At 44.0% G+C, this 25,183-nt stretch overlaps 1 protein-coding gene across 2 annotated transcripts in view; it reads left to right on the forward strand.

The window, feature by feature from the left end:
• Positions 1 to 216: 216 nt before the first annotated feature.
• LOC129855202 (SRSF protein kinase 2-like) overlaps positions 217 to 25,183 on the forward strand; it is a 97,479-nt gene continuing 72,512 nt past the window's right edge. Inside the window, exons 1-2 of one of the 2 annotated variants that reach the window (XM_055922616.1) lie at positions 217 to 328; positions 555 to 621. In XM_055922616.1, the coding sequence (XP_055778591.1) occupies positions 313 to 328; positions 555 to 621 (83 nt within the window). In that variant the 5' untranslated portion in view covers positions 217 to 312. The remainder of the gene's footprint in view (positions 329 to 554; positions 622 to 25,183) is intronic. The other variant, XM_055922615.1, reaches the window with a different exon arrangement.

Below are 25,183 nucleotides of genomic sequence, written 5' to 3' on the forward strand. Positions count from 1 at the left end.
GCAGGGGAAATAGTTTAATGTTCAAGACATCAGAGACATTAATAAAATGGGGATAGTCTAATGTTGACCGGAGGGACTCAGTCTTTCTGGTTTTGGTTCTTTCAATTTAAGCGCTCCTTTTCGCGCTAACCTCAATTGTGACAGTTGTGCGCGGCCACGTAGCATATAGCTTCAGTGCTTGAGCGCGCCTCCTCCTCCTAACGACAGAGGGAGTGCGCGTTCTCCAGAGAGAAGGCTGGAGACTAGAGAGCGTGAGATCTCTGCTGCTGCGGTTGAGCTGCCGCTGCTGCTGAAGGGAAGGAGGAAAACATCATGAGCTCCAGGAAAGGTATGGAAATATTTTCTATTTTTCAAATATTCGACTACGGGACAGCTTTTGTTGATTTTGATAAGAGGTGGTGAAATTACGCGCGTGCGGGGGTTTCCAACCTTTTTGGTTAAGGATGCCTGGACCGGCCAGCTATAGCTCGAGACTGATGTGTTGTTCTTTCTCTCTGTCCCTTCTCGGTGCTCGGACGTCGGTCCTACCTCAACATGAATCTAATCTCTTCTAGTGATGGCAATCCAGGCCCGAAAGAGAAGGCCCAAGGGGAAAAAAGACAAAGCAGCCCACGGAAGGAGGTAAGCAGGGCGGTGTTCGGAATGGAGTGGAAGTGGTATTTGGTGGTGCTGTGCTCATTTGTTATGTTTCTTGTGTCAGGTCGTGACAGCGATTATTAAGCTTTCCATAGAACGTCAGCCAGCTAAATTGTCATTGTTGGCAGTGGCTGGTTGAGTAGCTGGTGCGAAGGCAACATACTAAGTCTGTTTTTGGCACGTATGGCAAAACGCACACATAGCAGGCATATTGCGAGGGCGGCGGTGCAGGTGCTGGTACGGGAACTCTGGTCCAGCTCGTCTGGGCGCTCCAACTGTGTGGTGTCGGAAGTTGCCATTGGCAACGTCCCTCGGGCCCCCTTGTGTATGGATAGGTCGATGGATATCTCGTGCCTGGAATGGCTTTTTGCCCAAGGAGGATATGAATTGCATGCTGGAGTTGTATATCGTAGGCCTAATACATCGGCAATGACTGACTCTTTCTGTGAAAACCCAACATGTTGTTGGGTTGTTGGGATTACCCAAACATGGGTTAATTTAACCATCAGTTGGATATTTTTTTACTTTCATGCTGGTTGACCTAGCAGCTGGGTCTTTTTGAATGTAATCCTTAGGTTATTTTTCAGGAGGCGTGGCTTATCAGGGGTGTGGCTTTAAGAAAGCTCTTATTGACAACCTGTGAGAGTAAATGTAATTCTTGTTCATCATGTTACATTTACATACTACAAATCAACATTTTCTTTAAAATGTTTAGCATTTTACACATTATTTTAGAATATAAAGATGATTTATTACCAGAGGTGTTGACTCGAGTCTGACTTGGACTCTACAAGATAGAAAATAAAATCACTTGACTTTGACTCTGAGCTTCAAGACTCGGGACTTGACTTTGACTTGAGACTGATGACTTGAAACTATCGGGCGAAAACGGAGAAGGGAGGCGTGCCCTTCTCAAATCGAACAGTAATCTGCGCAACTCTGTCATTTTGTCAACAAAGCAGCATGGTGCATATTTTCCATAAAATACATGTTTTAATTTTCTAACTTGTTTTCATTGGGAAGGCAGATAAGGCATTTTTTATCAAAAGCAATCCCTTTTGCATGGGAAAACACAAAATCCTAGTAATTACTACAAGTGATTATTTACATCACTTTTGTTTAGAGCCGACTTCGCTGTGGGCTTTGAACTGGGAGCCTGGTGCCTGGGATCCAGCCCGGTTCCAAATTGAATGCAATAAACTTTCAGCTGATGCAAAACACGCCTACACGGATTAATCAAAACCCCTCAAGGAGAAGGTTTTGTGGGGTTGCTAGTGTGAAACAATGGGAAAAATATAAACAATTCATACATATTTTAATAGGCTACATACAGAATAGCCTACCATTTGTATTTTATATTTATACCTTTGCTTATTCGATCTGCATTCCACCAAATTCTTGTTTAAAAAAAACATCTAATCTGTGCTTCTCAACCAAAAAGTTGCAGTTCTTGACTGTTTACCAGTCATCAGCAATGATGCGCAAAGGCGGGCGCACATATACAGATTAGTGACCGGAACCGCTTGTTTAATTTTCTGCAATTTTGCATGTCAAAAATAGAGTAGACTACCTAAATTGATATTATCCATATAAAGTACAGTTTAGCAATCTGCTACAGACGCATCTTTGCTACAACAATCAGCCTGGTGTCATAGACCAGACTAGACTTAGTATGATGTGTTACGTTTGGTATGGTTAAATAAGACAGGTTGGTTACTTAAGGTTGAGAGAAGGGTTAGCTAACATGCTAAGTAGTTGCAAAGTAGTTGAAAAGTTGCTAATTAGCTAAAATGCTAAGGTTGTCCATAATGAGAGTTGAACTCACAATCTTTGGGTTGCTAGACGTGCTAAAGTTGTCCATTTTGAGATTCTAAATCACAACCTTTGGGTTGCTAGATGTTCGTGTTATATGCTCACCCACCCCGACCAACCACCCTACTTTCGTTTTTGCCTTAACCTTATCCTTTTAGCTAACCCATCCCCTAACCCTACCCATAACCCTTTAACTTAACTCCTTAACTTAACCTTAACTCTAACCCTAAGACCTAGCCTAGCTAACCTAGCTACCTAGCTAGAATTCGTAACATATCATACATTTAGCAAATTCGCAACATATTGTACATTTTGAAAATTCGTAACCTATTGTACGTGTTGCAATTCATAACATAATAATACGAATTGTAATTCGTAACATATCATACTAAATGGAGTGTTTTGGTTTTACATACAGATTAATACGAAATGCTCTGAGACCAGGTTGCAACAATAGGCTACCTGGTGTTTTCATTGATCATTTACATATTTCAGCTAGGCCTAGTTTGGGTGGGTTACAATTATATACCTCAGTGGTGGGTACTGGCTATATGTCTAAAGATAGCTGTAACATCACACTACCTTCAATATTTATGAGATGAAGATGTATCTTTCAGACAAATTAAATATGATATTTGTGAGGAAGAAAAAGGTGAGGGACAGATCATGCTTTCTATCCGATCCTGCAACCTCTGCTGCATACAGGTAGGCCATATGATCCTGCTTGCTCTGGACTCCTGAGAAGTGACAATGTGACACGCTATCCCTAGTTGATATTGACTGCTAACATGAATGACTTTCAGATCAAAATGCAGGTGTAAAACACAGTTTATTTCGGTATCTTGTGTTTTGAAAATAAATGCATCACTGTTTATGGCTGTAATGACAGGCTCCATTTGCGCAGCGTTTATGCACAAGTGTTCGCCATTTGAGCACGTGTGTGCACAGGGGTCAGAACCACTCCTTTTTGGGGACTGAGCTAGAACAGATTGCTGATTTGATGTACAGCTATAGGATCTGGTCATATCTCAATAACCCAGCACCAATAACCCACCATCAACAACCCAACCTTGCTCTTTTTAAATAAAACAACCCAACTAAGTGACCCAATGCCTGCATTGGGTGAACAAAACAACCCAGTATTTTTTTTCTGTACTAGGTTACTTCAGCTGCAACTGAGACTGACAACCCTGAGCCTTGGTTGGGGGTTGTAAAAGAGATCTGACTGATGTGACAGGCTTCCTCGGCCTCATTGCAGTAATGACAGCACAGAGACAGATAAGCATCCCAAATGAATAAACTAGCTACTTTCGTCGGTTTAAAGGCACTATATGTGAATCACACTGGGGTCTGTGGCTGCTAGATGGCTGTTGGTGATGTAGTCTAACAGAGTGTGAGTGTTTGTGTAGACGAAGGACTTCTACTAGAGTGAGAATGATCTGGTGCAAATTTTGGTTTGGGTGTGTGAGTGCTGTCTATTGCATGGTGCGTGAGCCGTTTGTGACGAAGTGCAGTAGTTGGTATGCGCACAGCGGCACATTGGCCCTGTAAAGTGCATACGAATTGGTCTGGAGAGAGAGGAGCAGACTTCATGGCACAATGCTATTGAACCAAAGTCATCGGTGTAGTCACTGGCCACAATTAGGTGAATCCATACCAAGGTTCCGCCCACACAGGTGCGCTGTGGAAAGGGTTGGAATCGCTGTTGCTTCAGGAAACATTCACCAAATGATTCCGCACGTCACTCACAAACATGTCAAATAGAAATGTATTGAAGCACAGTTTTTTTTCTTCTTCTTCTTGCCATTAATTGAATGATGTTAGAAATGTATCTTGTTATCATGCTGTTATAATTAGCGATGCACGATATATCGGTAAGCATATCGGAATCAGCCGATATTAGCTAAAAATGCCAACATCGGCATCGTCCCAATGTCTAGTTTAACGCCGATGTGCAAAACCGATGTCATAGCTATGTAACGTAGGTAGATGAGGTAATGACGCCACGACAAATACTGCGTTACACGTGCAACACAGAATTCCTAACCTAGACCACAATGTCTGCTGTGTGGACCTATTTTGAAGTTTCAAAGGAAGATAACCAAAAGGCCATATGAAACATTTGTACAGCTATTATTTCCCGAGGAGCGGAGAGGGTGAAATCTTTCAATACCACAAACATAATTACTCATTTGAAAGTGCATCACCCTCAGATGTTCAGAGACTACTTAGAACAAAAGCAGAAAAATACTAAGGGCACACTTCCAGCAACTTAACAAGTTCAAGTCCAGCAGTCATTTGAAAGAGTAAGAACATTTCAGCGGGACAACTCAAAGGAAAAATCCATTAACGCCAAGATAATGGAATTCATTGCCCTTGACAATCAACCGTTCTCTGTCGTGGATGATGTTGGCTTTCGCCGACTGGACGAGCACCTCGAGCCCCAGTACACTGTATCAAGTAGGCACTATTTTTCAGATGTTGCCCTACCGGAGTTACACAGTATTGTTGGAATGCACATCCATGAGCTGCTTGCTATGGATGTTACTGCTATTAGCTTCACGACTGACATTTGGACCAGCGATGTCAGCCCCATGAGCATGTTGAGTCTGACAGCGCAGTGGGTTGATAAGGATTTCGTACTGAGGAAAGCCGTATTGCATGTTCAAGAATGTGCTGGTTCTCATACCGCTGCTGCCATTTCAATGGCATTTGGGAACATGTTTGAAACATGAACACACTCCTAACGCCATTCAAACAACTAACTTGAGAAATAAGCTCATCAACTGCAACTGCAGCAGACGTGATACCCTCTGTCATGGCATTGAAATGCCTGCTCAAAAAAACTGCCGACAGACCGTGGGGTTAAAACTTGCAAAAGTACTCTACAAGAGGCTGTGAACAAGCGATTTGGTGGCATTCTCTGAGCTGCTTTACGGTGTGGCCACCATACTCGATGCTAGGTACAAGGCCCGCTACTTCGATGCAGACAAGAAACAGGGTTTACGTGAAATGTTAGACACAGTTGGACAAGATGGAAACAGACACAGTGACAGTGCGCACCGACGAAGAGGGGCCACGGACAGACAGAGCTGAAACTTCACTGCTTGACATGTATGATGAAATCCTGGTTGAGAATGAAACGACTGAACAAATGAACAACAAAACAGCACAGCAAGTAAGTGAAAGAAATAGGTTTTGATTATGTTTTACTGGTAATGGGGACTTAAATGCCAGCAAAATAAATGTTTGGTGTGTGTGTGTTTCAACTATTTAACTGTACTAGAATGCTTAAGGCAGTACTGTACTAGAATGCTTAAGGGGGGGGGGGGGGGGGGGGATATCGGATATCGGTATCGGCCAAAAATGTCATATCGGTGCATCCCTAGTTTTACTGGATCTATTACAATGTATCTATCAATTTCAGTTGATTGAAATTGGGTCTATTGACATCATGTGTGACTTCATGAGTATTGACATTGCTATGAAAGAGACCTTACAAAATGTACCTGTATCACACTCTATCTTGGCCTTTGCCACCTTTAAATGTCATAACTGTGTGTTTTGTTAAAGCTTGGCTGCTGCTTGGAACAATCTCTCTGTAGAGACACACTTTGAGCCGGAGTGGAAACCACAACAAACAAACGCATGACATGTTCTCAGGTGACATCATAGCAATATTCAGGCAACAAGTTGTCCTTCCTGTCCATACATTTTCTGTGTGTGTGAGCGTATAAGCTTATCATGTGTGCCCACGTGTGTATTATGTTTTGTGTATGGGTAGGCCCCTCAGGAGGACTATGTCTACATGTCTGTCTATTGCTACAGACAGGAGGCTCATATAGACCTATCTAAAACCAGAGGGGGCCAAAGCAAAGCAGTCGTACCATTGACCCACATCACAGCCTCCTCGCCATTCATATGGAGAGAACTCTCTTCTGTTTGCACCCCCCAGCCCCTGGAGGGTTACGCCTACCCGTCGACCCCCCCCCTGCCTATTTGGCTGACATCTGACCTGGCCACACCCTGCCATCAGAACAACACAGGGCCTGAGAAAGGAAGATCACAACAAAGCTGGGAAGAACAGAGGCTCCTTTCACTGATCCTCAGCTACAGCGAAACAGAACAGAACAGAACAGAACAGAACAGGACACACACACACACACACACACACACACACACACACACACACACACACACACACACACACACACACACACACACACACACACACACACACACACACACACACACACACACACACACACACACACACACACACACAGGAAGAGTGCTGCTGGGTGTGGTGCAGAGTGTGTGTGTGAGAGAGAGTCTTCATGTCCATGTGTACATTTGTGTTAGGTTATGTAGGTGGGATGGTTCTGAAATAGAGTATATTCTGCAGACAGTCTGAATTGGGCCTGAGTGCCTCATATTCTCTTCCATCTGTCTCATTCATGCTGCCTCTTGACAGATTAAGTTTGCTCACTGCCCTTTAAATGGTTTCTGGGGGCAGTTTTTTAGGCCTTGGCAGCCAGTTATTTCTACAAGACATAACTTATGACTTGATAGAATCTTTCGTCTTTGATTTGTTTTATGGTCTATGTTATGAACAAGGTATTGACTGTGTATGGGGGCGGAGGGATAGAGGGATCTGTTCATCATCCTGGCCAGAGGTTCACTTTCTATCAGAACATGCACTTTTCATCCAACTGTTGCTTATTTATTCAGGGGTTTACAGTCGGTTAGTAACTAGTAATGTGATCCTATCACCAACTCATTCACACAGGCATACAGGAGGCTGCATGCTCACACTTATCCTGGCATGACTGCCTGGGCGACTGCCTGAATGAGTCATGGATCAACCTTTCCATGTCCAGCTTCAATGCTGCCAGAATTATTACATGATGATTATACCTGTTTGTAGTTAGTTTTTGCACTTTATATGCATTATCAGATAGATTTGTAGGTTAACACACTGAGATGAATGATGGCTAAACCTCCCCTAACTCTAAAGATATGGTTCGAGATGACTCTGTCATCTCAATTCTGAGTTTATGATTTCTGCTAGCATTAAACTCAGAACCACTAGAGAAGCCATACTGAACTGGCGGACAGCGGTCCGGATCCGGACCCAAAACGGGGTCAATATGGACCGCAGGTCCCGACTTAAAAAATCACAGTTATTATAACCAGATTATGTGCCCAGGGGCCTCGTCCACCAGGGGTCCCCCATTTTGTCTTTTTGTTGAGTCACTCCAATATCATATGAACACCCATAAGACATGGCAAAATGGGTAGAAATGCAGGAAATTAGCTTTAAAAACTGCTAAATGTTCTCAACACCCTATGGCAAAATGTGTAGAATTGCAGCAACATTTTCTTTCTGGCAATAAGAGGGGTGTGAACAGTTAGGGGTTGCATGGGTTGCGTGTTGGCGGTTTGTTACTATGCCGATTAAATTACAATATTCATCCAAACCTTTGCCACTCACAGTGCATTCGGAAAGTATTCAGACATTTTGTTAGGTTACAGCCTTTTTCTAAAATTGATTAAAATGGGTACCAAAATATTTCTGCAGCATGGAAGGTCTCCAAGAACACAGTGGCCTCCAAAATTCTTAAATGGAAGAAGTTTGGAACCACCAAGACTCTTCCTAGAGCTGGCCGCCCGGCCAAACTAAGCAATCGGGGGAGAAGGGCCAACGGTCACTCTGACAGAGCTCCAGAGTTATTCTGTGGAGATGGGAGAACCTTCCAGAAGGACAACCATCTCTGCAGCTCTCCACCAATCAGGCCTTTATGGTAGAGTGGCCAGTCGAAATCCACTCCTCAGTAAAAGGCACATGACAGCCCACTTGGTGTTTGCCAAAAGGAACCTAAAGGACTCTCAGACCATGAGAAACAAGATTCTCTGGTCTGATGAAACCAAGATTGAACTATTTGGCCTGAATGCCATGCGTCATGTCTGGAGGAAACCTGGCATAGTGGTGGCAGAATCATGCTGTCGGGATGTTTTTCAACGGCAGGGACTGGGAGACTAGTCAGGATCGGGAAAAAAAACAAGAAAAGATGAACAGAGCAAAGTACAGAGAGATCCTTAATGAAAACCTGCTCTAGAGTGCTCAGGACCTCAGACTGGGGCGAAGGTTCACCTTCCAACAGAACAATGACCCTAAGCACACAGCCAAGACAATACAGGAGTGGCTTCAGGACAAGTCGCTGAATCAAATCAAATGTATTTATATAGCCCTTCTTACATCAGCTGATATCTCAGTGCTGTACAGAAACCCAGCCTAAAACCCCAAACAGCAAGCAATGCAGGTGTAGAAGCACGGTGCCTAGGAAAAACTCCCTAGAAAGGCCAGAACCTAGGAAGAAACCTAAAGAGGAACCAGGCTATGAGGGGTGGCCAGTCCTATCCTTGCTGTGCCGGGTGGAGATTATAACAGAACATGGCCAAGATGTTCAAATGTTCATAAATGACCAGCATGGTCAAATAATAATAATCACAGTAGTTGTCGAGGGTGCAGCAAGTCAGCACCTCAGGAGTAAATAGCAGTTGGCTTTTCATAGCCGATCATTAAGAGTATCTCTACCGCTCCTGCTGTCTCTAGAGAGTTGAAAACAGCAGGTCTGGGACAGGTAGCACGTCTGGTGAACAGGTCAGGGTTCCATAGCCGCAGGCAGAACAGTTGAAACTGGAGCAGCAGCACGGCCAGGTGGACTGGGGACAGCAAGGGTCATCATGCCAGGTAGTCCTGAGGCATGGTCCTAGGGCCATTGAATGTTCTTGAGTGGCCCAGCCAGAGCCCGGACTTGATCCAGAACGAACATCTCTGGAGAGTCCTGAAAATAGCTGTGCAGCGACACTTCCCATCCAACCTGACAGAGCTTGAGAGGATCTGCAGAGAAGAATGGGAGACTCCCCAAATAGAGGTGTGCCAAGCTTGTAGCGTCATACCCAAGAAGACTTCGATACTGTAATCGCTACCAAAAGTGCTTCAACAAAGTACTGAGTAAAGGGTCTGAATACTTATGTAAATGTTATCTTTCAGTTTTTTACTTTTTATACATTTGCAAACATTTCTAAAAACCTATTTTTGCTTTGTCATTATGGGGTATTGTGTGTAAAATGTTGAGAGAGAAAAAACAACTATTTAATCAATTTTAGAATAAGGCTGTAACGTAAGAAAATGTGGAAAAAGTCAAAGGGTCTGCATACTTTCCAAATGCACTGTATAAACTGTGTGTGACCGGACCTTCTTAAATAGTGCTTGAGTACCCATGCGCCAGAGCTTCAATGACATTGCCATAATTCTGTGTATCACAGCGTTTGTGTTAGTGATACTGTATCTTAACTCCTAACTCCTATAAATATCCCAGCCTCAGTGCTAACAGTGTGTGTCGTATAATTCTGCTCCCTCCCTGTGTACTGCTGTAATGTAGATCCCTGTATGAGCCAAATGCAGTCTGATTGATGTTGCTACATCAACAGCATTGATTTTTGTCTTGTGTTTCACCAGCTGATGGAAGATGGAAGCAGGCTAGTGAACAGGACTGTGTGTGGTGCAATGGAGTGAGGCAGCCAGGTAGCGTAATGTTCTCTGGAATTCAGACAAATGTTTTTTCTGCGGTAGCTGAATAATATTGCTGCAGCTTACAACTCCCACTCTTGGAGTTAAGTCAAAGTTATAAATAGGTATATATAATAATAATATAATATAATATGCCATTTAGCAGATGCTTTTATCCAAAGCAACCTACTCTCATACATTTTACGTACAGGTGGTCCCAGAAATCGAACCCACTATCCTGCCATTGCTAGGGCGATGCTCTACTAACTGAGCTACAGAGGACCATGGTACCTGACTACGTTGTGGTGGTTCTTCTATGGAAGTCAGAGGACTAGGTACAGGCTTCAACGTTGTCTGAGCAGACCTCAGCACAACCCCTGACTTAGGTTAATTCATTCATTTAATTGATACCCAGAGAGGATCACTTAGTGATGGTAAAGAGCCAGTACAGCGGACCAGACCTTGTTGGTTCTGCTGACTGGACATCAGTGACCTGAAGCTTATATGCACTTGTTTACGGTTTGTTTGTGTAGATTGTCAATTCACATTGCTAGTGATGAGAGCTGTGCCATATAGGCCTTATCAGTATATGTCCCTGGTCAGAGATGTATGGACTGAGAGTGTGTCAAAGGGAAGTGGATTCGAGTGTGAGTGAGCAAGAGGGGGAAGCTCAGGAGTTCGGTCCCTGTTGGACAGATCTGCTCAGCCAATGCTGCTTCATCGATACTGTGGCCTGGTTGAATGGATCTGATATCCACAGCTCAGCAGAGTAGTTGGCCCATGTGATGTACTAGGCAGTATGCACTACCCTCTATAGCGCCTTGTGGTCAGAACCCAAGCGGTTGACTTACCAACTAGTGAGGCAGCCAGTCAAGATGCTTTCAATGGTACAGCTGTATAACTTTTTGAGGATCTGAGGGCCAATGGCAAATCGATTATGATTTTTCAACGCCGATACCGATTATTGGAGGACCAAAGAAATCCGATACCGATTAATCGGCCGATTTTTATATATATATTTGTAATAATGACAATTACAACAATACTGAATGAACACTTTTATTTTAACTTAATATAATACATAAATAAAACCAATTTAGTCTCAAATTTGGTATAAATAATGCAAACACAGTGTTGGAGAAGAAAGTAAAAGTGCAGTATGTGCCATGTAAAAAAGCTAATGTTTAAGTTCCTTGCTCAGAACATATGAAAGCTGGTGGTTCCTTTTAACATGAGTCTTCAATATTCCCAGTTAAGAAGTTTTAGGTTGTATTTATTATAGGAATTATAGGACTATTTCTCTCTAAACCATTTGTATTTCATATACCTTTGACTATTGGATGTTCTTATAGGCACTATAATATTGCCAGCCTAATCTCGGGAGTTGAAGTCATAAACAGCGCTGTGCTTCAAGCATTGCAAGCTGCTGGAAAACGCAGGAAAGTGCTGTTTGAATGAATGCTTACAAGCCTGCTGCTGCCTACCACCGCTCAGTTAGACTGCTCTATCAAATATCAAATCATAGACTTAATTATAATATAATAAACACACAGAAATACGAGCCTTAGGTCATTTAATATGGTCAAATCCGGAAACTATCATTTCGAAAACAAAACGTTTATTCTTTCAGTGAAATACAGAACCGTTCCATATTTTATCAAATGGGTGGCAACCCTAAGTCTAAATATTGCTGTTACATTGCACAACCTTCAATGTTATGTCATAATTATGTAAAATTCTGGCAAATTAATTACGGTCTTTGTTAGGAAGAAATGGTCTTCACACAGTTCGCAACAAGCCAAGCGACCCAAACTGCTGCATATACCCTGACTCTGCTTGCACAGAACGCAAGAGAAGTGACACAATTTCCCTAGTTAATATTGCCTGCTAACATGAATTGCTAAATATGCAGGTTTAAAAAAAAAAATACTTGTTTGTTGATTTTAAGAAAGGCATTGATGTTTATAGTTAGATACATTGGTGCAATAATAGTGCTTTTTTCGCAAATGCGCTTTTGTTAAATCATCACCCATTTGGCGAAGTAGACTGTGATTCAATGATAAATTAACAGGCACCGCATTGATTATATGCAACGCAGGACAAACTAGTTAAACTAGTAATATCATCAACCATGTGTAGTTAACTAGTGATTATGTTAAGATTGATTGTTTTTTATAAGATAAGTTTAATGCTAGCTAGCAACTGTGTATCTGTTGGTGCGGTATGCGAATTGGAGTGGATCCAGGGTGTCTGGGATGATGTTGTTGATTGAGCCATGACCAGCCTTTCAAAGCATTTCATGGCTACAGATGTGAGTGCTACGGGGCGATCTTGGTTTTCTCTGCGTTCTTGGGCACAGGGACTTTGGTGGTCTGTTTGAAGCATGTAGGTATTACAGACTGGGTCAGAGAGAGGCTGAAAATGTCAGTGAAGACACTTGCCAGCTGGACAGCGCATGCTCTGAGTATGCGTCCTGGTAATCCGTCTATCCCTGCGGCCTTGTGAATGTTAACCAATTTAAAGGTCTTACTCACACAGTCGTCCGGAACAGCTAGTGCCCTCATGCATGGTTCAGTGTTGCTTGTCTCGAAGCCAGAATATAAAGCATTTAGCTCGTCTGGCAGGCTCGCATCACTTGCCATTTCGCTTCTGGATTTCCATTTTAATCCGTGATAGTTTGCAAGCCATGCCACATCTAACGAGCATCAGAGCCGGCGTAGTAGGATTCGATCTTAGTCCTGTATTGATGCTTTGCCTGTTTTTGGAGGTTGTAGCGGGATTTCTTATAAGCATCCATATTAGTGACCCTTCTCTTGATAGCAGCAGCTCTTGCCTTTAGCTCAGAGTTTTGTTGGCTATAGTTGCACAGGTGACATGCTGGTAAAAATTTGGTAAAACTTATTTCAGTTTCCTTGCGTTAAAATCACAGGCCACAAGAAGGAGGAGCATTTTCTTGTTTGCTTATGGCCCTATACAGCTCGTGGAGTGTGATCTTAGTGCCAGCATCGGTTTGTGGTGGTAAATAGACAGCTACAAAAAATATATATAAAAACTCTCTTGGTAAATAGTATGGTCTGCAGCTTATCATGAGGTATTCTAATATAAGCAAGCAAAAACTCAAGACTTCCTTAACATTAGAGATTGTGCACCAGCTGTTTTTAACACATTCCTCCCCGCTTCGTCTTAACCGAGGCTGCCGTCCTGCTGTCCGGTTTAGACGATGCATGGAAAAACCAGCTAGATGTGTATTGTCCATGTCCTTGTTCAGCCACGACTCCGAGAAACATCAAATATTACAGTTCTTCAGGTCCCGTTGATAGGATAGTCTCGAACGGAGCTTGTCCAGTTTGTTCTCTAGTGACTGTACGTTCGTCAATAGAACGGAGGGTAGAGGCGGATTATTGGCTCGCCAACGTAGTCTTGTCAGGATGCTGGCTCATATGCCTCTTGTGAGCCGTCGCTTATAATTTTGAGTCTTGGGGATTGGGGCCTGGCCCAGGGTAAGCAGAACATCCAGAGCTGCCAACTCGTTGAAATAGAAAGTATTATCAAAATCAAGGTTAGTGATCGCTGTTCTGATGTCCAAAAACAAATAAAATAGCTATCCACTGCAGCGCCATCTAAAGGCTGTTTGTGTTGAATTCAAGCCAAGCCTATAATCCTCACACACCGACTCACTTCTGGGCTTGTTATGGTAACATGAGATTATATTAAGCAGCCTACTCTGGTTGTCAACAGACACTTCCAAGACAATAAGACGTTCTGAGGTGCCTCTGTCAAATATTACAGTTGTAATATAAAACCAGCTAAACCATAGGCCAATGCAGGCTGTGTCATGATATCTAGATCAGGTGTTATTACCGTTTAGCTCACACTGATGACTGTATAACGATTGGGTAGGCTATATGAAAGCAATCTACTAATATGGGGGAATCCTCTGTTTTGGTATATGCAGTGGACAGAATAGCTAAGATATCTCTCACAGGGAGAATGGTTTATTTGAGTTTGATAAGGCAACATCATATTGATGATAAGGTCCCAGTGTGTGATATGCTCTACCTGAAGGTTCTCCTCAGGTAGGACACAGTGAAGGAGTAGTACTGATTGAATGGAGGCTAATTGAATGTGGATTATGGAAGTGCACCACCAGTGGAATAAGCACCAGGAGTGTTTTAGGTAGGGCTATGGGTAGAGTCCAGAAGAGGATCCCCTTCGTCTACACTGGGCTTGAAGTGATGTTGAGTTGATTTAGACATGATTATTTTGAGCATTTTAACAGGGGTTCTTCAGCTTATATATTTATACTCGGTATTAAGGATGGTTAACTGTGGGTAAGTAGACTAACCCATTTTGGCTGCTGATTATAAGGATCCACAGATTACTGCCAAATCCACAAAACAAGGATGACCCATATTTGGTAGAACCAGCGGCTAGCCTATCCATTTAATCCACATTAAGGCCTAATGATTAGGACTGGCACTGGCACCATGTTCTCCTCAGGATTTGGTGGTGGATTTTGAAGAATGTTTTGATGTAGTATAGTTGCTGCTTAGTAAGATCAGACAGGCTTCTGGTCCTGTAAAACTACTGGAGTGATGAGATGCAAGGTTCATCATACATGGTAATACGATGTTGTACTGGAGGGTTAACCTACATTCAATCAGTTTGCTACTCATAACATATCTGAGCTGCAGTCCAGTTCCAGCCAGGGCCGGGCAGCCAGGCCATCGAGGGAAGATGGAGGCATTAGGGCATGTAAATCTGTGTTCACATTCACTCACAGAGGATGCCTGTGATGGTGAAGACTCAAAGAAACAGCTCTCTCCTGCCCTCTGCTGGTGGTTAAAGGTGAAGCGGAGAGAGAGAAAAGAGGTGTTATTGTGTTCATGTAGTTGACCATCTTTTCTATTCATCCTCCTCTCTGGCCCCATATCTGATCATGAGAGTTTCTGATATTCTGAGAAGAGCTGCAAATAGAGTAAGCCTAAGGCTTGTGTGTGAGAGAAATAACAAGAGATGTTGTGCCTCATACATTGTGTGATCACAACCAAGGCGTCTACCAACTGCCCAGGTGTAACAGTATAACTTTAAACCGTCCCCTCGCCCCGACACGGGCGCGAACCAGGGACCCTCTGCACACATCAACAACGGTCGCCCACGAAGCATCGTTACCCATCGCTCCACAAAGGCCACGGCCCTTGCAGAGCAAGGTGCAACACTACTTCTAGGTTTCAGAGCAAGTGACGTAACTGATTGAAACGCTAGTAGCGCGTACCCGCTAACTAGCTAGCCATTTCACATCCGTTACACTCACCCCCCTTTCAACCTCCTCCTTTTCCGCAGCAACCAGTGAACCGGCTCAACAGCATCAATGTAACAGTATAACTTTAAACCGTCCCCTCTCCCTGACACGGGCGCGAACCAGGAACCCTCTGCACACATCAACAACAGTCACCCACGAAGCGTCGTTACCCATCGCTCCACAAAAGCCGCGGCCCTTGCGGAGCAAGGGGCAACACTACTTCTAGGTTTCAGAGCAAGTGACGTAACTGATTGAAACGCTAGTAGCGCGTACCCGCTAACTAGCTAGCCATTTCACATCCGTTACACAGGCATCGAGATGGCAGTGTTGTGCTATGTGTTTGCCTATATGACCGTATGTATCTGACCTAGTCAATGGGTTAGTGTAAACTCTCCCATCCACTAAAGTGTGTGTGTGTGTTCACGTGCACGTGTCTGTTCTTGCTGGGTTCAGGATTATCCAGCAGCTCTAAACCTACCTGCCAATAATACAATTGGTGGGTGTGTCTCTCTCTCCTCTATTTGTCAAATCAAATCAAAGTTTATTGGTTGCGTACACAGATTTGCAGTTGTTATTGCAGGTGCAGCGAAAAGCTTGTGTTTCTAGCTCCAACAGTGCAGTATACCTAGTAATAAAAAAGTAAAAGTAAATAATAAACAAATATAATCCAGAAAAATAAGGAAATGACACACAATAATCACATTAGACAATCATTATGTATTATCAATGATATAGCAATTATACTGTACACAAATATAAATTGTGGAGGTCCTGGGCTTGCGTGGTTACAAGTGGTTTGTGTTTGTGAGGCCAGTTGGACGTACTGCTTTATTCTCTAAAACGACATTCGTTGGAGGCAATTTATGGTAGAGAAATTAACATTCAATTCAACAGATATTTCTGCAGTCAGCGTGCCAATTCCACACTCCCTTTAAACTTGAGATGTCTGTGGCATTGTGTTGTGTCACAATCTGTACATTTTAAAAGTGGCCTTTTATTGTCCCCAGCACAAGGTGCACCTGTGTAATGATCAAGCTGTTTAATCAGCTTCTTGATATGCCTCACCTGTCAGGTGGATGGATTATCTTGGCAAAGGAGAAATGCTCACTAACAGGAATATACACACATTTGTGCACAGAATTTGAGAGAAATACGCTTTTTGTGCTTATGGAACATTTCTGGGATCTTTTATTTCAGCTCATGAAACATGGGAAAAACACTTTACATGTTGCGTTTCTATTTTGGTTCAGTGTAGTTAGTATTGATATTACTTAGGCTAATTGTAGTGACAGGAACTCTAACCGTAACTGTGAGATTGGACCCTCACCAGGCGGGGGGAGGAGATTTATTTGTCTCGTTATCTATCTGCCCCAGCCGATGTGCTAAAATGTGTGGGTGTGTGAGTGGCCTGGGGTGGCAGGTAGCCTAGCGGTTAGAGTGTTGGGCCAGTAATCAAAAGGTTGCTGGTTTGAATCCCTGAGTGTGCCCTCGAGCAAGGCACTTAACCATAATTGCCCCGGTAAGGGACTCTGGATGTGTGTGTGTGTGTGTGTGTGTGTGTGTGTGTGTGTGTGTGTGTGTGTGTGTGTGTGTGTGTGTGTGTGTGTGTGTGTGTGTGTGTGTGTGTGTGTGTGTGTGTGTGTGTGTGTGTGTGTGTGTGTGTACAACCACACAGACAGTTCAGACTGTAAACACTTTCTCTATCCTGTCACCTGAGATACCATTGTAAACACACTAATCTCTATCCAATCAGGGGTGCTGGCTGAGCCTGAACACACACACACACACACACCCTCACATGGTGAGATGAGCTGTCCCAAACACCCTTCCATCCAGGATGAGACAGGGAAGACTGTAGACAGCAGTTACTAGCTATCCAGTGTAACATCTGAGTCAAATAAGAATAATACATTTGCTTTCATTGATTATCAGAACATTTCTTTGTCACACTTTTCTTACCTCAAATCAAATACGTTTTTTATTGGTCCCTTACACATATTTAGCAGATGTTATTTTTGGGTGTAGCGAAATGCTTGTGTTCCAAGCTCCAACAGTGCAGTAATGTCTAACAATACACACAAATCTAAAAGTAAAATAATGGAATTAAGAAATATATAAGTATTAGGACGAGCAATGTCGGAGTGGAATTGACTAGAACACAAAAGAATTCAGTATATACATATGAAATGAGTAAAATAGTATGTAAACATTATTCAAATGACCAGTGTTCCATTATTAAAGTGACCAGTGATTCCATGTTTATGTACATAGGGCAGCAGCCTCTAAGGTGCATGGTTGAGTAACCTTGTGGTAGCCAGCTAGTGACTAAGTTCAGGGCAGGGTACTGGGTGGAGGACGGCAAGTGATGGCTGTTTATTAACAGTCTGATGGCCTTGAGATAGAAGCTGTTTTTCAGTCTCTCGGTCCCAGCTTTGATGCACCTGTACTGACCTAACTTTCTGAAATGATAGTGAGGTGAAAAGGCTGTGGCTCAGGTGGTTGATGTCCTTAATGATCTTTTTGCCATGCCTGTGACATCGGGTGCTGTAGGTGGAGGACAGGCAGTGTGCCCCCAGTGATGCGTTGGGCAGACCGCACCACCCTCTGGAAAGCCAGTTTCGCATCATTTCATTGTGTTAGTATTTAATAAAGGTACATTGGTCACAGCTGGTTATATGAATATGACAAATGGAAAGCTTGCATTCTTCCTTAAACTCAAGGTATTACTGTTAGTTGTAACACATATCTCTCATTGTTATGTACTGTGCACCATGCAGCTTTTAGCAGTGATGTTTAATCATGCTTTACTAATACATTATGAAAGTATTAAACAGAGTCTTGTCAGAATTAGTCTGTTTCCCTACCCCATGACTGTTTTATTTCTCCCCAATGCCTTGGTTTGCTGTTTCAATGGTTTATATTGTTTACAATTGGCGTGTGTGTATGGCTCATTCATCCCCCTCCTCTCCCCTGTAACTATTCCCCAGGTCGTTGCTGCAAATGAGAACGTGTTCTCAGTCAACTTACCTGGTAAAATAACGGTAAAATAAATAAATAAATAAATATTTGGTCAAAATAATATTGTGTTCAATTTGAGGTGCAGGCAAAGTGCAGTTCTCTCAGTGAACACCAGAGGGCTCTATGACACCATCCAGTTTGATCCAGTTCTGCTGTTGTTGGTGAATAGAGGCTTTGTGTAGACCAAAACAAACATATGAATTGAATGCTGCTGCTGCTGTTGTTGTTGTTGTTGTGCATAGTGTGCATGAGAACCATGATACCTAGTGAAATCTTAGTAGGTCATAGCTGCTGTGTCTTATATCAAGCCATTACATGTGACATATCTATGGGTGAAACTGTGAAGGTGAAGTGGATATCTGAAAGTGCATGTGTTAATGGCATTGAGTTTCAACCATTTTGTGTCTGAGCAGAGCCCTCCGTTTGAGACAATCCTGAGCAGAGCCCCTAATAATGTGCCAGATATAATGGCTGTGGTTTAATGAAGCTGCAGCTGCCTGACAAGAGGTCAGAGTGAAGGGTGGGAGAGGGCAAAGGTCATCAGTCTTCATCCATCAATTAAACACATACCACTTAATTATCTAATGAAGCTGCATACTGCCCCCGTCCCACTGGCTGGCTGGCTGGCTGTGCGTACGCAGTATGTTCTCTAGTGTAATGAGTCACAGTAAGCAGATAGAGTGCCAGCTGCTTACTTGTCCTATCTCTGGGGAAACAAGGTGCACTCAACAGTGTTCAACAACCAGGAAGTGTGTGGGTGTGTGCATGTGCGCGCGCAAATGTGAAAGGCATGTTTTGACCTGTGTGTATAATGTCATATTGTATGTTAGAAGTACATGGATCCTAAGGTGGCACGTCTATATGGAGTTCTGTAAGGATGACTGAACTCGGCCCGCTCTAGGCCAGACCTGGGGCCATCAGTCTATCAATCAATCTGCCTACTCCTGCTAACACACACCAGGCGTCAGGTAGTAGTAGGGCATATAGGGTCAATCACAGATAGGCTTGTAGGGCTTAGGGAATGAAGTCAATTATAGGGAGCCAGATCTTCTCAAGTTCTCTTTAAAAGGACAAGTTGTTGTTGTTTGTGTGTTGTTGGACAAAGCCTCTTGTGTGTTGTTGGACACACACACAAAGACACACACTGGAGGTGTGTGTGTGTGTGTGTGTGTGTGTGTGTGTGTGTGTGTGTGTGTGTGTGTGTGTGTGTGTGTGTGTGTGTGTGTGTGTGTGTGTGTGTGTGTGTGTAGTGCTTGTGTGTGTAGTGTGTGTAGTGTGCGTGTAGTGCGCGTGTGTACTTGCAAGCAGGCAGGCTTTGGTTGTGTGTCTACTTGGGAATTGGACCCTTTTCCTCTCCATCCCTCCTTCTCCCCCTCTGTCTCTCTCTGTCTCTATGTGTCCGTATCTGCCTTCTCTGTCTCTCTCTGTCTCTATGTGTCCTTATCTGCCTTCTCTGTCTCTCTCTGTCTCTGCCTAGCTCTCTCTATCGCTCTCTCTCTGTCGCTCTCTCTGTCTCTCTCTGTGTCTCTTTCTCTGCCATGATCTGCCTTCTCTGTCTCTACCTAGCTCTCTCTGTCGCTCTCTCTGTGTCTCTCTCTCTGCCATGATCTGCCTTCTCTCTCTCTGTCTCACACTGTCTCTCACTGTCTCTCTGTATCTGTCGCTCTCTCTCCTTTCCTCAGTACCACCAGGCATTGAGAGAAGTAGGCCACTAAAATACTGGCTCCCAAAATATCACTGCTAGTGAGACCCTCTACTCTCTCTCTTACAGCCAGGAGACAGGACCTCTCATCCTCTTTTTTTCCTATCCTCCTTTTTCTCGCCACAGCTCCACCTAGAGCTTCAATCCCTCTGAAAGACATGGGCTAACATGCAGAAAGGACATCCTAGACCTGTGAGAGCGAGCGAGTGTGAGAGCGAGCGAGTGTGAGAGCGAGCGAGTGTGAGAGCGAGCGAGTGTGAGAGCGAGCGAGTGTGAGAGCGAGCGAGTGTGAGAGCGAGCGAGTGTGAGAGCGAGCGAGTGTGAGAGCGAGCTTGCAACAGGTGTAGACTAACAGTGAAATTCTTACTTATGGACCCTTCCCAACAATACAGAGAGAAAGAAATAATAGAAAAATAATAACAGGAGAATTAAATACACAATGAGTAACAGAAACAAGATATTCTAAACTAAGTGTTTTGATCATTTTCAAATGTAGTAACATGTCAATGTAGAATAAATGACCCTTTACATGATACCATAGAAGCAGTGTTCTGATGGTATTGGGGATACCTTGGCAAACATGTCAGAGTGGTCATAAAATCAAACAAAAGTTTATTGGTCCTGTGAAAATCCATAAAAATCATTAAAAAGTTATATAGGATGAGCCATGACTAGAATACAGTATATACATATCAAGTGGGTGAAACCGTAGTGGTGACTGTTTAACAGTCTGGTGACCTGAAGATAGAAGCTGTTTCTCAGTCTCTTGGTTCCAGCTTTGATGCACCTGTACTGTCTCCGCCTTCTGGATGGTAGCAGGGTGAACCGGCAGTAGCTCGGGTGGATGATGTCCTTGATGATCTTTTTGGCCTTCCTGTGAAATCGGGTGCTGTAGATGTCCTGGAGGGCAGGCTGTGTGCCTCCGGTGATGCATTGGGCTGAACGCACCACACTCTGGAGAACCCTGCGGTTGCGACCTGCAATTGCCGTACCAGGCGGTGATACAGCCTGACAGGATGCTCTCAAGGGTGCATCTGTAGACATTTGTTAGGGTCCTAGGGGCCAAGCTGGATTTCTTCAGCCTCCTGAGGCGCTGCAGGAAATTGAAGCTCGATGTGGATGGGGGTGTGCTGTCTCCTGTAGTCCACGATCAGCTCCTTCATTTTGTTGACATTGAGAGAGAGGTTATTTTCCTGGCACCACTCCGCCAGTGTGCCCACCTCCTCCCTGTAGGCTGTCTCGTCGTTGTTTATAATCAGGCCTACCACTGTTGTGTCGTCAGCAAACTTGATGATTGAGTTGGAGACGTGCGTGGCCACGCAGTCATGGGTGAATAGGGAGTACAGGAGGGGGCTGAGCACGCACCCCTGTGGGGCCCACGTGTTGAGGATCAGTGTGGCGCAAATGTTGTTGCCTACCTTCATCACTTGGGGTAGGCCCGTCACTGAGCTTAGTGATGAGCTTGACCACACACCATACCTTCCTGTGTAGTGTCCTGAATACAACAGTAGTTCCCTGATCCTGGCACAGAATATACAGGGTTTCTTCCTCCATATCGACTGATACCGTTTAATTCAATAATTAAAAAAGACAATACAAGTAAAAGTTGCGTATTAAAAATGTTATTCCGAGTGCCAGTTCTCTCTCCATTCAGAGACATCAGTATCAAGCCTGTGTGTCAGTCTGGACTTCAACACATCATCACATTTTATTTGTCACATACACATGTTTAACAGATGTTATTGCGGGTGTAGCGAAATGCTTGTGTGTCTCCATGTGCTGCCTCAATGTTTCTGTGAACACACACTGTACACACACAGTCACTGTTCTATTACCAATGGCAGTTAGGGATAGGTGATATCTGACACACACACATACAGTGGGGCAAAAAAGTATTTAGTCAGCCACCAATTGTGCAAGTTCTCCCACTTAAAAATATTAGAGAGGCCTGTAAATTTCATCATAGGTACACTTCAACTATGACAGACAAAATGAGAAAAAAATCCAGAAAATCACATTGTAGGATTTGTAATGAATTTATTTGCAAATTATTGTGGAAAATAAGTATTTGGTCAATAACAAAAGTTGATCTAAATACTTTGTTATATACCCTTTGTTGGCAATGACAGAGGTCAAACGTTTTCTGTAAGTCTTCACAAGGTTTTCACACACTGTTGCTGGCATTTTGGCCCATTCCTCCATGCAGATCTCCTCTAGAGCAGTGATGTTTTGGGGCTGTTGCTGGGCAACACGGACTTTCAACTCCCTCCAAAGATTTTCTATGGGGTTGAGATCTGGAGACTGGCTAGGCCACTCCAGGACCTTGAAATGCTTCTTACGAAGCCACTCCTTCGTTGCCCGGGCGGTGTGTTTGGGATCATTGTCATGCTGAAAGACCCAGCCACGTTTCATCTTCAATGCCCTTGCTGATGGAAGGAAGTTTTCACTCAAAATCCCACGATACATGGCCCCATTCATTCTGTCCTTTACACGGATCAGTCGTCCTGGTCCCTTTGCAGAAAAATAGCCCCAAAGCATGATGTTTCCACCCCCATGCTTCACAGTAGGTATGGTGTTCTTTGGATGCAACTCAGCATTCTTTGTCCTCCAAACACGACGAGTTGAGTTTTTACCAAAAAGTTATATTTTGGTTTCATCTGACCATATGACATTCTCCCAATCTTCTTCTGGATCATCCAAATGCTCACTAGCAAACTTAAGACGGGCCTGGACATGTACTGGCTTAAGCAGGGGGACACGTCTGGCACTGCAGGATTTGAGTCCCTGGCGGCGTAGTGGGTTACTGATGGTAGGCTTTGTTACTTTGGTCCCAGCTCTCTGCAGGTCATTCACTAGGTCCCCCCGTGTGGTTCTGGGATTTTTGCTCACTGTTCTTGTGATCATTTTGACCCCACGGGGTGAGATCTTGCGTGGAGCCCCAGATCGTGGGAGATTATCAGTGGTCTTGTATGTCTTCCATTTCCTAATAATTGCTCCCACAGTTGATTTCTTCAAACCAAGCTGCTTACCTATTGCAGATTCAGTCTTCCCAGCCTGGTGCAGGTCTACGATTTTGTTTCTGGTGTCCTTTGACAGCTCTTTGGTCTTGGCCATAGTGGAGTTTGGAGTTTGACTGTTTGAGGTTGTGGACAGGTGTTTTTTATACTGATAACAAGTTCAAACAGGTGCCATTAATACAGGTAACGAGTGGAGGACAGAGGAGCCTCTTAAAGAAGAAGTTACAGGTCTGTGAGAGCCAGAAATCTTGCTTGTTTGTAGGTGACCAAATACTTATTTTCCACCATCATTTGCAAATAAATTCCTAAAAAATCCTACAATGTGATTTTCTGGATTTTTTTCTCATTTTGTCTGTCATAGTTGAAGTGTACCTATGATGAAAATTACAGGCCTCTCATCTTTTTAAGTAGGAGAACTTGCACAATTGGTGTCTGACTAAATACTTTTTTGCCCCACTGTATACTATGCTGAAGTTTGACCAAGTCAGACTAAATGTATCTAATTGTGTTCTCCACCTCTACACAACCGTTGGTGAGCAGGCAAGAGGTGAGACTGGTGGTGAGGCCTATGCCAAGACCCCATCAAGTATAGCAGCATAGATCAGCTCCTGGCCCCTCATCAAAGATACAGTCACACACACACAGACAGACAGACACACAGACACAGACACAGACACAGACACAGACACAGACACAGACACAGACAGACAGACAGACAGACAGACAGACAGACAGACAGACAGACACAGACACAGACACAGACACAGACACAGACAGACAGACACAGACAGACAGACACAGACAGACACAGACACAGACAGACACAGACACAGACAGACACAGACAGACACAGACAGACACAGACAGACAGACAGACAGACACAGACAGACACAGACAGACAGACAGACACAGACAGACAGACACAGACAGACAGACAGACACAGACAGACAGACACAGACAGACAGACAGACACAGACAGACAGACAGACACAGACACAGACAGACAGACAGACACAGACAGACACAGACAGACACAGACAGACACAGACAGACACAGACACAGACAGACAGACAGACACAGACAGACAGACAGACAGACACAGACAGACACAGACAGACAGACACAGACACAGACACAGACACAGACAGACACAGACAGACACAGACAGACACAGACAGACACAGACAGACACAGACAGACAGACACAGACAGACACAGACAGACACAGACAGACACAGACACAGACAGACAGACAGACAGACACAGACAGACACAGACACAGACAGACACAGACAGACACAGACAGACACAGACACAGACAGACAGACAGACAGACAGACAGACACAGACAGACAGACACAGACACAGACACAGACAGACACAGACAGACACAGACACAGACAGACAGACAGACAGACACAGACAGACAGACACAGACAGACAGACAGACACAGACACAGACAGACACAGACAGACAGACAGACACAGACAGACACAGACACAGACAGACAGACAGACAGACAGACAGACACAGACAGACAGACACAGACACAGACACAGACAGACACAGACAGACACAGACACAGACAGACAGACAGACAGACACAGACAGACAGACACAGACAGACAGACAGACACAGACACAGACAGACACAGACAGACAGACAGACAGACACAGACAGACAGACACAGACAGACAGACAGACACAGACAGACACAGACAGACACAGACAGACACAGACAGACACAGACAGACAGAGACAGACACAGACAGACACAGACACAGACAGACACAGACAGACACAGACAGACACAGACAGACAGACACAGACACAGACAGACACAGACAGACAGACACAGACAGACAGACAGACAGACAGACACAGACAGACACAGACAGACACAGACACAGACAGACACAGACAGACACAGACAGACACAGACAGACACAGACACAGACAGACACAGACAGACACAGACAGACACAGACAGACACAGACACAGACAGACACAGACAGACACAGACAGACAGACAGACACAGACAGACACAGACAGACAGACACAGACACAGACAGACAGACACAGACAGACACAGACAGACACAGACAGGCACAGA

The sequence above is a fragment of the Salvelinus fontinalis genome, chromosome 5 (genome assembly GCF_029448725.1).
Source record: "Salvelinus fontinalis isolate EN_2023a chromosome 5, ASM2944872v1, whole genome shotgun sequence".
Lineage (NCBI taxonomy): Eukaryota > Metazoa > Chordata > Actinopteri > Salmoniformes > Salmonidae > Salvelinus > Salvelinus fontinalis.